Genomic DNA, 16,095 nt, shown 5'->3' with positions numbered 1-16,095 from the left:
AAATTTAGTACAGATCTTTTAACATTGGGAGACTGGCAACACAAAGTTGTCTTTCTAGCCTCATGGCGGCAGGGCACGGAATATGCCGGTATCGTGTGTGTACCCAATGTTACCGAAAGCAGCAAGCTAGATCTTTGAATGCTGGAAATGTGTCAGTAATACTTCTCAATTAACAAAAAATGTTTAGTTTTTCATGTGCTATGAAGTAAATAATATCTATCTCCTGTTTCCCTCACTCAACATGAACACTCAAAGTATATACACTACCCACTGCACCACCAGATCATACGGTTTCAAAATATCTATAGTAAATAACTTGTCTGAAACTAAAAAGATGCTTTATTTATTGACTTCTTAGTGGACTGCATGCAGCATACTCTTTTCTGCTTGGCTTGTCTGTAGTAGTAGCGTGTTGTACTGTGTTAGCCATTATGGATGAAATGTGAAGTCAAGCAACATGACAGCTTTTATTGGCTAACTAAAAAGATTACAATATGCAAGCTCTCGAGGCGACTCAGGCCCTTCTTCAGGCAAGACCTTCATTACAGGTACATCAATCCCAGATGAGAGAGAGCCATTTGGCGTTGAGGGAACAGTTTCATCAGCTTCTTCCTTGGTTTCTGTGCATTTGTCTCCTTTTCTCTGCTCTTTGATCTTACTGGGGTGTTATAGTCCAGGTATACTGATCCTTTTCCAGAAAACATCCAGGAACTAACACTAGACTTCCTGAAACTGAAGATTTGTTTCTTTGTCCCTGACATCCTTAAATTTTTTTTATTTTGCAAATGTGTAGTTTAGCAGAACGTATCCTGCCACACTGCCATCAACCCCACTCGACCCACCACCCCCACCCCCATTCAGTCAGATGAAGGCATCACCCTGCTGAAATCCTCACAGATGAAGTCTGTGTTGAAGTGTTTATCTGGTGATGTGTTTGTAAGGAATTATATAGGTAATGAAATAATTGTGATTTCAAATACATATATTTCACATGTGTTCCTTGTCTACAACGATCTGTGTAAATATAGAATGACGGATGAAATGCGAGGCAAGAAATTACGAAAATACAGCTAAAACAGAAAATGTTTTTTTAAATGTTAAAGTAATAATGACATAATTTTGATGTGAAGTGTAGGATGTGTGAAGCCCAAATATCTAAGAAATAATTTTGCAAAAGCTGTAACAAAACAAGTATGCTTTTATTGAAGAATAAAACAGAAGAAAAGTAAATTACTCAATTGTCATGTTGCTGAAATCCGACTATCAGTTGGTACAAAGTAAAAGACGTTTGCATACATATGTTTATAAGTTGCATTTTCAACCAGTTGTCACAGTGGTAATATGTAGCTCTGGCATGGGTTTGCGCAGATGGCATAGTGGACAAGCTACCGCTTAGCAAATGCGAGGTAACAGGTTCGAATTCCGCATTGACTCTACGTTTAGCGCTTTGAGTAGCAAGCTCCTTATTATTATTATCATATAACAAAAACGTACATTTGATGCAAGTTTGTAACATCCCATGTAAATTTATGGTACTTCTAAAGGTTGTTACTTTTCCTCACACGTGGACATTCATATCAACAAGTCATTCATCCATCCATCCATCCATTATCCAACCCGCTATATCCTAACTACAGGGTGTGATGATGCGGGTTCAGCTCCATGCTCCCATCCGCTGTTAGGGAGCCCTTGAACCCTACACCATTGATAGTTATAACTGAAATGAGCTAGACAGTGAGGCAACAACATAGCAAGGGGATGATGTATAAATGTGCAAAAGTGCTTTTATTAAAATAGACAACAAAAACAGTGTTCAAAATAGTGCAGTGATTCAAAAGTCTTTATTAAATAAACAATCCAACAAAACAAACATGGAGGTTAAAACAATAGAAAGACAATCCTTAAAACCCGAAGTTAAAATGTTGCTGGAAGCAGTCCTTAAAATCAATAAGCCCGGTGCTTCTTTTACACCAGCGTCTCACCCGCTTCTCCCGTTTAAGCCCTGCAACAGGTGAGACACTCTACTCTCTCTGCAGCTGTCCTTTCACACACACACACACACACACACATACAGGTCTGGAGTCCTCCCGATCCTGGCTTCAGTCAGGCACTCATCCCAGGCCAGAGACTTGGAATCCTTGATAACGAGGACGCTCACACCAAGGACTTCTCCACCAAGCCTCCCGACTCCTGCTGCCGTCCTGGCCTTACGCGGACAGTCTTTCTTCTTCATTGGTCACTCCCGCTACATGCTCACGCAGCAGCAGCAACCACTACTACGACTCCCAGGTGTTGGCCTAACACCCAGGCTTCCCTTCAGCTGCCTGCGAGTGCTCGTTCGCCCGCTTGCTCACCCGCACCGGCTCTCTCTCGCACGCATCCTGCTTTTTCCAGTCACCTCCATCTTTCTCTCTCTTTCCTTATTTATTTATTGTTTTTACTCTTCCCTTCCAGCCAACTCTCGCTTCTATATATTGAGGGGGGCCATAGCAGCTGCAGCACATTAGCAACCCCAGGAACAATCACCAATGTGGGCAGTCCCTCAGCTGTGCACTTAGGTGAGAAACGCCCACACTGCAGATCGCCCCAAGATCAGCTACAGCCACCAAACTCCCTCACTAAGCAGCGAGCGCGGTAATTATTTATTTAAAAATCTGGTCTTTACTGAGAGAGCTGTGGACCCATAACACCACACAGGGATATGAGGGTCTGCTGGAGCCAAGCCCAGCCAACACAGGGTGCAAGGAAGGAAACAAACCCCGGGCAGGGCACCAGCCCACTGCAGGGCACTCACATACCAAATACACACTAGGGACAATTTAGAATCGCCAATGCACCTAACCTGCATGTCTTTGGACTATGGGAGGAAACCCACGCAGACACAGGGAAATCATGCAAACTCCACGCAGGGAGGACCATCAACAGGTCAATTGAATATTTTTTTTAATTCAGTTTTATTCTTGGACTTTTCAATACAAAAATCATTCAAATGATAGGTTGATGTGAATGTTCATGTGCAAGGAAAAGTAACATCCAACAAGACAGAAACAATAAATGATTAAGCTGCATCCATATGTCTCTTTATCCCTGAAATGACTGAGCTGCATTTGTATGTCTGCTTTTATCCCTGTTACAGACTCAAATCAAATGTATGTTTTAATTATATAGTAGTAACATTAATAGCAGCTCACTACTCAAAACAGTAAATGCAAGGAGAATCCGGGATTGAACTTGCAACCTCTAGATTATAACACAAAAGTCTTTACCTCTGCACAAGCTAAGCAGATGTATCTAATTTGTATCGATTGAGAGCTGGGCTTCACTTTTTAACACACTTCCAGTAACATGTAAATCACACTTGTTTTGTTATACCTTTTGTGATAGTCTTTATTTGACCTTCAGTCTTCACACATTATACACTTCACATCAACAATTTGTCAATTACTATAACATGGAAAAAAAATTCTGTTTTAGTTATGTGTTCAAAATTTCTTGCCTCGCATTTCCTGTCATCTAGCATTTACAAAGATGGTTGTAGACACAAAACACACATGAAATGTATGTATTCAAAATAACAATATATTATTTACCCTATACAATTCCAGAAACATACATGTAACTCCTAAATAAAGAGACTTGAGTTAGGAGAATTTGTGTCTGACTTGATTTCAGCTACCTTGGTGGATGATGGGATAGCAGGCTGCTTGGAGCCAGTGCTGAATGATACATTTGCAAAACAAAGATGTTGATGATTAGGTGCGAAGGAATTTGGCCCGGCATTACAATTTTTTTTGTAGGCTTCATGGATTCTAGTGCGAACTGCCTTGTCAAAGTGAAAAGTTTAAAATGATTCCCCACTTATACAGAGATGCATGAGGTCATTCAGTGTTTCAAGGCAGTAGAGAAGTACTGTATGACTTTTTCACTCCTCAATGACAGATGGCCTTCACACATCTCAAACTGCTTGGCAGCCACTGTGTGCTTTTTAGGCCACTGAAATGAGCCACTTTCTCATTAAGCAGTTAACTTATTTAACTCATACTTCTAGTGGAATCTCAGCCAGCTTATTTACTTCCGTCGTCCATACTACAGTTATGATTTTTGTTTAGTGGTGAGAATGTTAGAGAAAAAGAAGTTTAAAGTTGCAGGGTACAGATAACTCTACAGATGAACATTGTTGTGTACCTTAAAGCCAAGCTTCCATAAGTACAACAAGGTACTCAGTTTTCATACATTTCTCACTGATGTGGAAACCTGATCTAATGGATTGTTGCTATCTGATGAGAGAGCTTTACAGTCAGTCTGCATACCCAAGTTTTTCGCTTGCATTTTAGACCAGGGTCTAAGACTGGGCAGCAACTGTTGAAGATGTGAACAGTTCCATGTTGTTTGAGTTTAAGAACTTCTTCATTCCACTTTAAAGACCATGGGTTTGGGAGAGGAGAATGCGAGCAATGGAGGATGACACACTTGGCAAGGAGGAGGATAAAATCCTTGAGGAATGCAACTACGCTTCGGCTCCGGATCCAACAGTTGTTGACCTAGCGCTTGATAAAAACATGTTTTGCAGAGAGGAGATCCTCAAGCTAAGAAAACAAATTGAGACCCTTACAATGAATCAGCTATTTGGGATTCACAATTTGCTGGCTCAGACATTCGCTGTTTTACAAGGTAAGATGTCCAGCAGACTCATGTTATTATGTATTAATCTTGCAAACATATTTATCTGTCGAAGAATAAAGTTTAATGACTACTGTCACACACATGCTCCTGAGAGTCAGCCAAGGGACCAGAAAATGCCAATTCCATGCCAGGCCAGGAGTAGGCGGGTTGATCTGAACTCTCCCTTTTCTCTCCGCAGACCAAATAAAAAAAGTCCTGCCTGTATCTGATTATGCTCTGAAGACATCACTTCCTGTCCTGGTCCCAAGCATGTCACTTCCTGTGAACCGCCTATAAAAACCCCTCATCCTCCATACTTGATCAGTTCTGTTTTAGACTTGAACCTGTACACATTGTATGCAAACTAAAGCCGTTTGCAGCCAGGGAAACTATACGGTTGGCTGCCCCAAACCTTCGTTGCGTGTCTGGGTGGTTATTTCACATTGGCAAAGTCAGCAGGATGGCCTCCTGGAAGAATCGGGAAACGGACCCAAGAAGACCCTAGACAAGTAAAGAGACAGGTGGGAGATTACTGTGCCCACGCTCCCACTGTGGAGTCAGTTAGTGTTGGTGGAGGTAACCTGAAGCATGCTTTGACCCGACGCCTAGCCAAGCCAAGGAACTGTGGACGAAAGTTGGGTGCTGGTTGCGACCAGAGTATAACAACACTGACAGGTAGTTCAACAAGTAGCATGTGCACTACTTCTGAAAGACGTTCTGACCGACCTTGACCAGCCGGCCTGTGGTCAGCTGATTAAGAATAAGGTCTTGTTAACTGGGATCATACAGTCAATAAGAGTGTAAACCAATCCGGGAGAAACAGAAAAGGACCCCTTGTGGACCCAGACATTCTTGTATCCGTACCTCGGGGCTCTGTTGCCACCCTACGAAGCAATCCCCGAAACCACCTGGCCCACAGCAGTCATCTTTCTGCAGTGAGCAAGGGGTCCGGGGGTGTCGAGATGGCCCTCTGGCTGCTGCACATACTGGGGAGGTGTTAATGGTATTAAAACAGTAGCCATCTTTGATTCTGGCAGTAACATTTCAATTGTTGCCCACCACTTGGTGTTGCTGCGACAATAGCTTAAACATAACACCAGTATAACCTGTGTGCACGGGGACAACCATAAGTATAAATCCACCTTGTGCTTTGTCAGTTATGATGGGGCAGTAAAAAAGCTGATGATGGCTGTCATGAAAGATCCGCCGTCCCCAGGGAGAGACTCACCACACAGTAAAAGTGGCATAACACCCAACCCCCCCTAAACAACCACTGGGCCTAGTAATGGACGCTAAGATGGCGTCTTCGGCTGACTCCACACCGTGTTTGTAGCTGGAAGAGAGAAGGAATACGGCCTTTAATAATGACGTAAAACTCCCGGGCTGTTGGGTGCGGATACGTTAAACCTCCGATTGTCTTGCACAACTGCAATGTCAATTCAGGTAGACCCCGGCTTCTCTTAAAAGGGAGCAATGGAATGATGACTCCCTTAAATATATAAAAAATGCAGTCGTGCAGGTAAACGGCCACCTCACTCAGGATCCAATGCCTCATTTTGTATTAAATAATGATCTCTTATATCGGGTAGCTGAACATGAGGGAGATGTATGGTCACTGTTGCTAGTCCCACAGACTTACCTGTGGCAAGTCTGTGAGCTGGTATATATTCACCTCCTCGGAGCCCATTTGGGGACCGAAGACTCTGGAGCGCTGCTTTTGCATGTCTTGTCCGGAATGGTAACTGCGGCAGATTCCCAGAAGGGACTGTGGCAATCTCATTCCCCTACCCCTGATTGATGTTCCGTTTGAACATGTCAGGGTCGACCTGGTGGGACCCCCTAGATCCTCGGCCAGGGGCCATAAATATATAATGGTCCTGGTGGGTTATGCCACCAGATATCCTGAAACTGTTCCGTTGTGCTCAGCTATTACTAAGGCTATCACACGGAAGTAGGTAGGGGTCTGCTCGCAATGTGGCATCCCTAAAGAAATCCTTACAGATCAAGGGATGCCCTTTACCTCAGAAACATTCAAGGAAACAGCTAAATTACTGAGAATAAAACATTTAAAAACTTTGGTGTATCATCCTCAAACCGATGGTTTAGTGGGTTTAGAGGGTTTAATCAGACCCTCAAACAGATGTTTCAAAAGGTGGTCAGCGAGGATGAAAGGAACTGGAACCAGTTCCTCCCCCTCATCCTTTTTGTATATTGGGAAGTTCCGCAAGCCTCTAAGGGGTTCTTACCATTTGAATTATTATATGGATGACATATGTAATGATATAATGGATTCCAATTTATCTGCTAATTCACCTATCTTGGTATCATCTGCAAACTTAACCAGCTTGTTACTTATATTCCTATATAAATCATTTATATATATTAAAAATAGCAGCGGCCCTAGCACTGATGTGGATTACCACTCTTAACATCAGCCAGTTCTGATGAGGTTCCTTGCACCATCACCCTCTGCTTCCTGTGTCTGAGTCAATTCTGCACCCATCTAAAAACATCACCCTGAGCTCCCACCTCTTTTAATTTGATGCCCAACCTCTCATGTGGCACCTTATCAAATGCTTTCTGAAAGTGCAGATAAATAATATCATATGCTCCACTTTGATTGTATCCTTTTGTTGTAGAATTCCAGCATTTTGGTAAAACATGACCTCCCTCTTCTGGACCCACGCTGACTGTTCAGAATAACTCCTGTCCTTGCCATGTGTTGCTCGATCTTATCCTTAACAATTCCTTCCATTCATTTTCCTGTGATGCATGTTAAGCTTACTGGCCTATACAGCAGAGTCTCGCTTATCCTACCTTCACTTAACCGACATTCCGTATTATCCGGCGTCCCACCACAAAAAAAAAAAGCATCAATTGGCAACAAGAACTGCAAGTTGCAAGCGTGAGCGTAGTCTATTCTTTGTTCCTCCCGACTCTACCGCAGCTAATTACGGTGGAACCTCGGTTTGCGAGCGTAATTCATTCCGGAAACGTGCTTGCAGCCCAAAGCACTGATATATCAAAGCGAATTTCCCCATAAGAAATAATGGAAACTCAGATGAATCGTTCCACAACCCAAAACTATTCATATAAAAATGATTAATACAAAATATAAAGTAATAATACATAAAACAAATTAACCTGCACTTTACTTTTGAAATGAATCACGGCTGGTGTGAGTGAGTTTCTAAACTCTTGTGGGATTCCACCCAACAGGATGACACGCGGAAGAGCGTTCCAAAGCAATCGCAGTCTCCCAGCACTGTAGCAGTTCTCCGTAAAAGCCTCCCGTCGATGGGTGATACAAGGAACAAAGAACATTATAAATGTGCAGGGCACAGTATTACTTGGCCACAACCCTGCCTGACTGCTGTGGCTGTGTATAGGAGAATGGTAGATCCCGCTACAATAAATAACCGCGCTGTTATTGATTCAAGCTGAATAAAGCTGGTGTTGCTAAAGTACTGAGACAGCTTTGTGTTTTCGGGTGCAAGACGGGGACTCGCATGTCACAGCATGCACGTCTCAGCACAAACACACACACACACGCAGTCACAATGCTGTAGTAAACAGTATACGCTTGTATGGATGTTGACTATATGGGTAAAGGAGCTAAGGCTCTAGAAACTGCAATTAAAAACATTGAGCAACAAGAAGAAGCTACAGGCATCGACATAATGATGCTGCAAATATGGCGAGACTTGGCAGCGAAGAAACGGCACTCTTCAGGAAAGCAGACTACGATCAAAAATTTCTTTAAATCATCACAGGACTGAACTTTTTAAGTACATACTGTATTTAACTTCAGACAATTCTGTAACTGCAAGTTCATTTTTTCAGTTAATTTTTTCTGTTTTGTTGTAAAACAAGATTATTAGGTTCATAATGTGTAAAATTAAAACATGGTTTGACATTTAATAGGCTTTTTCTTAACACCTCCCATTAATCCGACATTTTCGCTTATCCGACGTTCTGCCCGCCCGTTTATGTCAGATAAGCGGGACTCTACTGTAGTTGCTTGGATCTGCCCTGTCACCCTTTTTATATAATAGAATGATATTTGCCATTTTCCAGTCCTTCGGAATCTCTCCAGTGTACAGTGACTCCCTAAAAATATGTGTCAAGAGTTTATATATGTACAGTACTCACTAGCCTCCTTAACAACAAGAAGATAAATATTATCTGGTCCTGGCGATTTGTTTGATTTCAACTTATTTAATACCTCCTTAGTAGTCACGTTTACCTCTGGCAGGTTATCCACTTGCTCACTTGTAAACACCTCAGAAAAATGTACATTTAGGGCATCCGCCATTTCACTGTCTGTATCTTTTAATTCCCCTTTACTATTTCTGATGCACTTGACCTCCTCCTTGACTGTTCTTTTACTACTAAAATACTGAAAGAATCTCTTAGGATCTTCTTTCGCCTTATCTGCTATATTCCTCTCCAACTGTCTTTTAGCCTCCCTGATACCCTTCTTAATGGTTGCCCTCATGTTCTCATACGCTCTACGATTCACTTTGCAGTTATTAGTCTTATAATATATTAGTCACACACACAAGCAAATACATTTCTGCACATAAATCATTATGATTATGGAACAAACATGTTTTAATCATTTTTTGTTTCATTCAAATAGTAAGTCATGAGAGTGGACAAAGCAAATAAAAGAGGTAATTTGATTTCACTCAGAATTTTAGGTGGTGGTTGGGCAGGGCAGCGTTTAGAAATCCCAACTAGAAACGTTAACAGCACGGGAACGTCAGGCTACTGATTTTGTGATCTCTGATGTGTCTGATTTTCCTTTTGCCATTACAGTAGAAATAAGATCACCCATTTTTAAGGGTTTTTTTCAGTGCTGGCAATGTTCTTTTTTGCTCCTTATTAGCTCATCATTCCATGCAATTATGCTTCTTATTTCATTTATGTCTCTTTAATCTATTTCTAGGTTCAGGAATGCTACTTTAATACCTTCTCTTATTTACAATGCTAAAAACATATACTCACTAAAATCCCCTAGTATAGCTTTGCAACATTAATATTTTATGAAGTAAATTGACTTTTTTTTACCATCTCTACTTCCAGTTACAATCTCTGGTGCTCCATCACCAATACCCAAGCCTCCAACACCATCAATGGCATTAATTATCTCCTTGTGTGCATTTACAGAATACACAGGGACATCAGGGGTTTCCAGATTCCTGTAAAACATTGAAAAAAGAATATAAGATTTGTAAATGAAATAACTTAATTACAGATAACTCATAAATAATTAATTACAGTAAACTACCAGATCATTACCAGTACACATACATATTTTAAACACACATTAATAGATTAGATAAACATAATTATTCCCAGGTGGAGATTTACATGCACACAAAAAGATGAAAAAAACAAAGGATACAGACTCAAAGGTCAAATCAGACAAACAAATACATATTTTGCAGAAATAGCAAAATTAATACAATTGAACTAATGAGTGTAAGCATTTAGTCTAGGACGCTGGGAGGAAGCACTGCATTGCCAGTTAGCAACAGGCAGAAAACATACACTGAGGTACTTCTTATTTTTTATTAAAAATATAGACTCTGTTTCAAATGTTAAATTTATTTTTATTTATTTATTTTTTTACAATAAAAAGAATGTTCAAAGTTAACTAAAACAGTTTATACAATCACTCATCTATACATTTACACAATCAGCTCTATCACATTTTGGGGTTGTAGGGGCCTAATCTACCCATTCTCAAACCACAAAGTTTTGGAGCTGATAATTAACTTAAACACCTACATATACACTTAACCATCTGATTAGGTGGTCAGCTTAAGATGTTTGCTTTGTGACAATACTTAGGTACATTATAGTATTCAAATTATACTCAATTTGTATTTAAGAGGTATAATGTCTGTAAAGAAAACAATCTCCACACATATTAACATTACTAGTCTGTACGTCTACCACAAGGCACGATGATTGAATATTATCATGATTTTTATGCCAAATTCTGACCATTATCTATGTGTCACAGAGGAAATACAGATTTGGCAAGCCAAGCAACATTTTTCAAATTTTTAAATCTCACAATTTTCTTTGTCTTGTACACATTGTAACCTCATCTTCCCATCTTCTGTGGCTGCAGACTATCTACTTTAAGATCCAATGTATTGTGCAGTCATAGACAGCCATCTGCACACTACTGTGGTAAAGTGCTGATGTTTGTGTATTATTGGCATTCTGAATTAGCTTGACCTTACATGGTCATTCTCTTCCAAGCTCTCTCATTTCCAAGGTGTTTTCCAAAATAACTACTGCTAAATAAATGTTTTTGTTCATTACAACATTAAGAAGTCTAAGAGTTTCTAAAAACAAATGCTACCTGTTTATCCTATAATTTAAGTCTGTAGGTGTTTATAAAAGATGTAACTTATTTAAATTAATAGCAATTGGAAAAAAGAGTATTTGAACAGGTATTTTTTCATCCTGGGAACCTTGAACTTGTGACCTGATGGCAACAACTAAAATTGAAAATGTAGTGGATGAGTCCCGCCTGACAGAATACACTCAACCTTGAGTAATACTTGCTTATTAAATGGGACTGTGAGATTGGACTGTTGAGCCAAAGTAAGTTTATTACAATTACAATTTAAATTGTTCAGTTTTTGTTTCTGACCACAGGATTTCTAAACCAGGCCAGCATAACATTAAGTAAAGTCTAGTGCTGATTGACAAAAATTCATTAAAGCATTTTTCACACCAAATATACTGGATTCACCTGTGACCATTTTCATTAAATATTTTCTTGAAGCTGCTTCAGGTATGCATGGTTTCACCAACCAAAACAGTACTCAATAAATAAATAAATACATACATAAATAGCTGTGCAGTATTTTCATTTGAGGGGTACAATAGCTTACAATAATGAAAACATTATGAGTACTGCCACTGGACATATAACACTGATTCCTGTGCTCTGGCTGGGCAAGGCTAATTTGTATAAATAATTAGCCATGTACCCAACAATGATCTCAAAACAAGCCTTAAAAGAGCTCTCCCCTTCCCCCTCCCCAAGAAAGAAAACTCATGTGACCCTCTGGAATAATAATAATAACGAAAGACTTATTTATTACTGCTTATAGGGCATTTCTATCCTTTTAACTCTTTTAGGGTGGATATTGACTTTTGTTTGCAGGAGGGGTGTAGGGCAGATATTGACAAAAGTGGACAAACTCTCAGTTACAGCTAAGATAGATCCTCTTTGCTTAGGAGAATGTTAGAATTGCTGACTTATACCATCTAATCCCTGTGTGTGCATAAGCAGTGACAAGCAAACAACAGCAAAAACGGCATTGACCTCTGGCAAAACAGCAAAGCAAATGTGCAAGGCAAAATACTCAGTGGACAAGGTTCTGCGTATATTTTATTATTTTGAATTGATCTCTGACTTGCCAGAGTCTGATTTTTGTGCAAGTGATCTGGAGATCGAGATCGAAAACAAAACTGAAGTACCAGCATCAGCTGATTGGTCCCCTGCTGTTTGTGGTGCTGAACACGTTTGTATAGCTGATGAATGTATGGCAATGTTCACCTGGGAAAACTGCCACACACATTGACAAGAGGTACAAACCAGCGATTGCTGCTGCTGCCGCCGCCTCCCCCACCTTGATTTATGTGTGTAACCATTGCTTTGTGCTTTTCAGAAAACAGGCTGGCAGCCGCTCACTGCCATGCGCTGCTGCTGGACATCTAACATGTAGCGACAGATGTTTTATATTGATTTATGTGAGAAACTATTCCTTTGTGTGCTTTTCAGAAAACCGAGCATCTTGGAAAAAATATTCAGCCCTGGGAGAAAAGAAAAAAAAATCAGTTAATGGAAGAAAAAAGTATAAAGCATCTGCATAGATATCTCTCTATTATATAAAAAAAATCTTTCGACGCGACAAGACTTTTAGGAAGATTTTATCAAGTCCTGCAAGAAGAGAATATTGCCATGAGATTTTTTTCAAGTCATGCCCTCCTATCAACCATTTTCAAACAAGACCATGTTACTCTCACCTCTAAGTCTTGTGAATGCTATTGTCAGACACACCTCCTGCACTCTCAGCTCAGCTCTTATAAATTTGAACGTTTTTCTCAGTTTAGGTTCCCAATTAAAGAAGACGTATTATGTCCAAATCTTATTGAAGAATTTCATCACAAATGGTTATCAACAGAAAAAATGAGTACACGGGCAATCCTAGTACCTAGAAACGAGGAAGTCAAACGAATTTACGCCAGAAATGACTTATCGGTAACATATAATATAATATATATATTTCTCTTCTGGTTCGTCCTGCATCCACCTCAAAACCTGTCCCGTCAACACGGCATTTCTCGATTCCTGTGTCTCCTCTTTAAAACTGGTCCCGCCCACACGCACGCAAAGAATTTCTCGATTCCTATTTGTTCTCTTCCAAACACTTCCCCACGCTGACTGCGGCCTTCAATACACCTTGCTATTTTCGTTATACTGCAACTGTCGACGGGTTTTTGTACAACGTCATCTCTATTCCCGGATCCGGCAATTACCTGTTCCTATCAGTGGGTTATTTTTTTGACACAAATGGTTCAGGAAGGCAATGCATTCTCACTACGACATAGGGCAATAGATTTTGTTGCATCACACCGGGACAGATTTGGAGACATTCTTCCTGTTGTTCTTTCCAACACAAATCGAGTTATCACAACAAGTCAGGAGTACTATCAATACATGGCAACATCTGGAGTTTATGGTGGTGAAGCTGAAATTCAAGATCTTTCAGAGATTCTCCATGCTAGCATTGTCATTTACTTCAAACACGACCCCAACATCTCGCCTTGCATTTACAATTCTGGAAATACTCTCTTCATTTACCTTCTATACTCAGGACAACTGGACAATGGCCACTATGAAGCCCTCCTAGCGATTCCAATGATGTCTCCACAGCAGCACATAATGTCTGATAACACCAACACATCAGTCCTCAGTCATTATTCTCTTCCACAAAACACAACAGTTCCGTCTATTGGTACAACCTTCCTCTGTAACATTTGTAGTAAACCTTTCAAAACAAAACCCAGCCTTGCCAAACACAAGAAAATTCACTGCAAAGACAAATTGTTTCAGTGTCACACTTGCACAAAACGTTTCACAACGCAGAACTATCTTCACAAACACACAAAAATTCACTCTGCTAAAAAATGACCCGACTCCCACTCCACTAACACATTCTTCCAGTTCGATTCCTGCAACAAAACTTTTCAAACGCGAACCTCACTTGCTAAACACAAGAAAAGGCATTCTTCCCAAGAACTACGAGTGCCAGAAATGCAATAAGAAGTTCACTACACAGGATTGTCCGACTATTCTCAACAAAACACATTCACAAGTCTTACAATGCGACATCTGCAAAGCAATGTTTCCAAACCAACATCGTCTCAGCAGACATACACACACAATCGTCTTCCCGTTACCACAGGTACTTCTTCACCTCATTCCTATCTTCCCGTCCAATAGTACAACATTGGGACTCCAGACCAACAGTGCAAACACTGTCATGAACTATACTGGCCTGCTGAGCATAATACATCCAACAAGTACTCGAGGTGCTGCCACGATGGTAAAGTAGCTTTACCACCTTTGCGGGAGCCACCTGTGTCTTTACAACAGCTTCTTACACAGCAAACATCAGAAGGTAAAAATTATCGTGAACACATTCGAGAATACAACTCTTCTCTAGCATTTGCTTCCATGGGTGCACAGATAGCTCAACCTCCTGGCCACGAACCATACTGTTTTAAAATACACGGGCAAATTTATCACCAAATCTCTCCACTATATACTAACACTTCTACCTCTCCTGGATATGGACAGTTGTATATTTTTGACACAGCGCAAGCTACTGAAGTACACTTACAAAATAAAGCAAACTCTGCATGCAGCGAAAATGTACTTCTCCAGCTAGATTCCATGCTCAGAACAATCAACCCCTTCGCTAAATCATACAAACACATGCATGAAATCGCTCAGTCCAATCCAACAGCATCTGTATGAATGGTTTTCAAGTAAAACCCTGGGCAGCATTTACGATGATACAATGCCCCGACATGTCACACCGATGTTACAGCGATTTTCGTCGGAGAAGATGGTGAACCCCCTGCTGAAAGGGATATTTGCATCTATCAGGAGAGGCAACTCCTGTAAACAGATTTTAATGCTCAATATGAATTGCGATCCTATGGTTTACCCACTTTTATTTCCTTGTGGAGACATTGGCTGGCACAAAGGTTTCCTCTTGATTTCTCAATTCATTTCTCACCGTTTTCTGTTCCTATTCTTACACATACATATATATAAATATATAATGTATGAAAAACATCCCCACAGCATGATGCTGCCACAACCATGCTTCACTGTAGGGATGGTATTGGTCTGGTGATGAGCAGTGCCTGGTTTCCTCCAAACGTGACGCCTGGTATTTACACCAAAGAGTTCAATCTTTGTCTCATTGGAGCAGAGAATTTTGCTTCTCGTGGTCTGAGAGTCCTTCAGGTGCCTTTTGGCAAACTCCAGGTGGGCTGCTGTGTGCCTTTTACTAAGGAGTGGCTTCCGTCTGGCCACTCTACCATACAGGCCTGATTGGTGGATTGCTGCAGAGATGGTTGTCCTTCTGGAAGGTTCTCCTGTTTCCACAGAGGACCTCTGACAGAGTGACCATCGGGTTCTTGGTCACCTCCCTGAATAAGGCCCTTCTCCCCTGATCGCTCAGTTTAGATAGCCGTCCAGCTCTAGGAAGAGTCCTGGTGGTTTCGAACTTCTTCCACTTACGGGTGATGTAGGCCACTGTGCTCATTGGGACCTTCAAAGCAGCAGCAATTTTTCTGTAACCTTCCCCAGATTTGTGCCTCGAGACAATCCTGTCTCGGAGGTCTACAGACAATTCCTTTGACTTCATGCTTGGTTTGTGCTCTGACATGAACTGTCAACTGTGGGACCTTATATAGACAGGTGTGTGCCTTTCCAAAGCATGTCCAATCAACTGAATTTACCACAGGTGGACTCCAATTAAGCTGCAGAAACATCTCAAGGATGATCATGACTGGGAGGCAGTCAGAAAGACCAAAGGTGAGTGAAACATCACGAAATGAAGGATTGTCACGTGGTACTTACCTGAACTTTTTCTCCCAACAGGAAAACCGAAGAAAGATAATAGCGGCAATTTCTGGGTTTCAAAATAGCCACCATAACATCACTTCCGGCGACTCCATTTTTCATCACTTCCACCTGTCACCATGGACATCACTTCCTGTTCCTGCCAACCAGTTCCTGTTACCATAATGCATTGCTCTATAAAAACGCCATCTTGCCATATCCACTTTGTCATCGATTTTGCTTCTATTTGTCTGCAG

General features: G+C 40.9%; 1 protein-coding gene across 1 annotated transcript in view; it reads right to left on the bottom strand.

Annotated features, from left to right (window-relative positions):
• The window catches only part of dnaaf10 (dynein axonemal assembly factor 10), a 104,962-nt gene that overhangs the window by 58,784 nt on the left and 30,083 nt on the right, over window positions 1–16,095 (bottom strand). Inside the window, exon 3 of the mRNA XM_039737890.1 lies at window positions 9,736–9,866. Coding sequence (XP_039593824.1) covers window positions 9,736–9,866 — 131 coding nt within the window. The remainder of the gene's footprint in view (window positions 1–9,735; window positions 9,867–16,095) is intronic.

Source organism: Polypterus senegalus, chromosome 16 (assembly GCF_016835505.1).
Source record: "Polypterus senegalus isolate Bchr_013 chromosome 16, ASM1683550v1, whole genome shotgun sequence".
Lineage (NCBI taxonomy): Eukaryota > Metazoa > Chordata > Cladistia > Polypteriformes > Polypteridae > Polypterus > Polypterus senegalus.
Note: the sequence above shows the minus strand (reverse complement) of the source record. Positions and strands in the feature narration are given on the sequence as shown.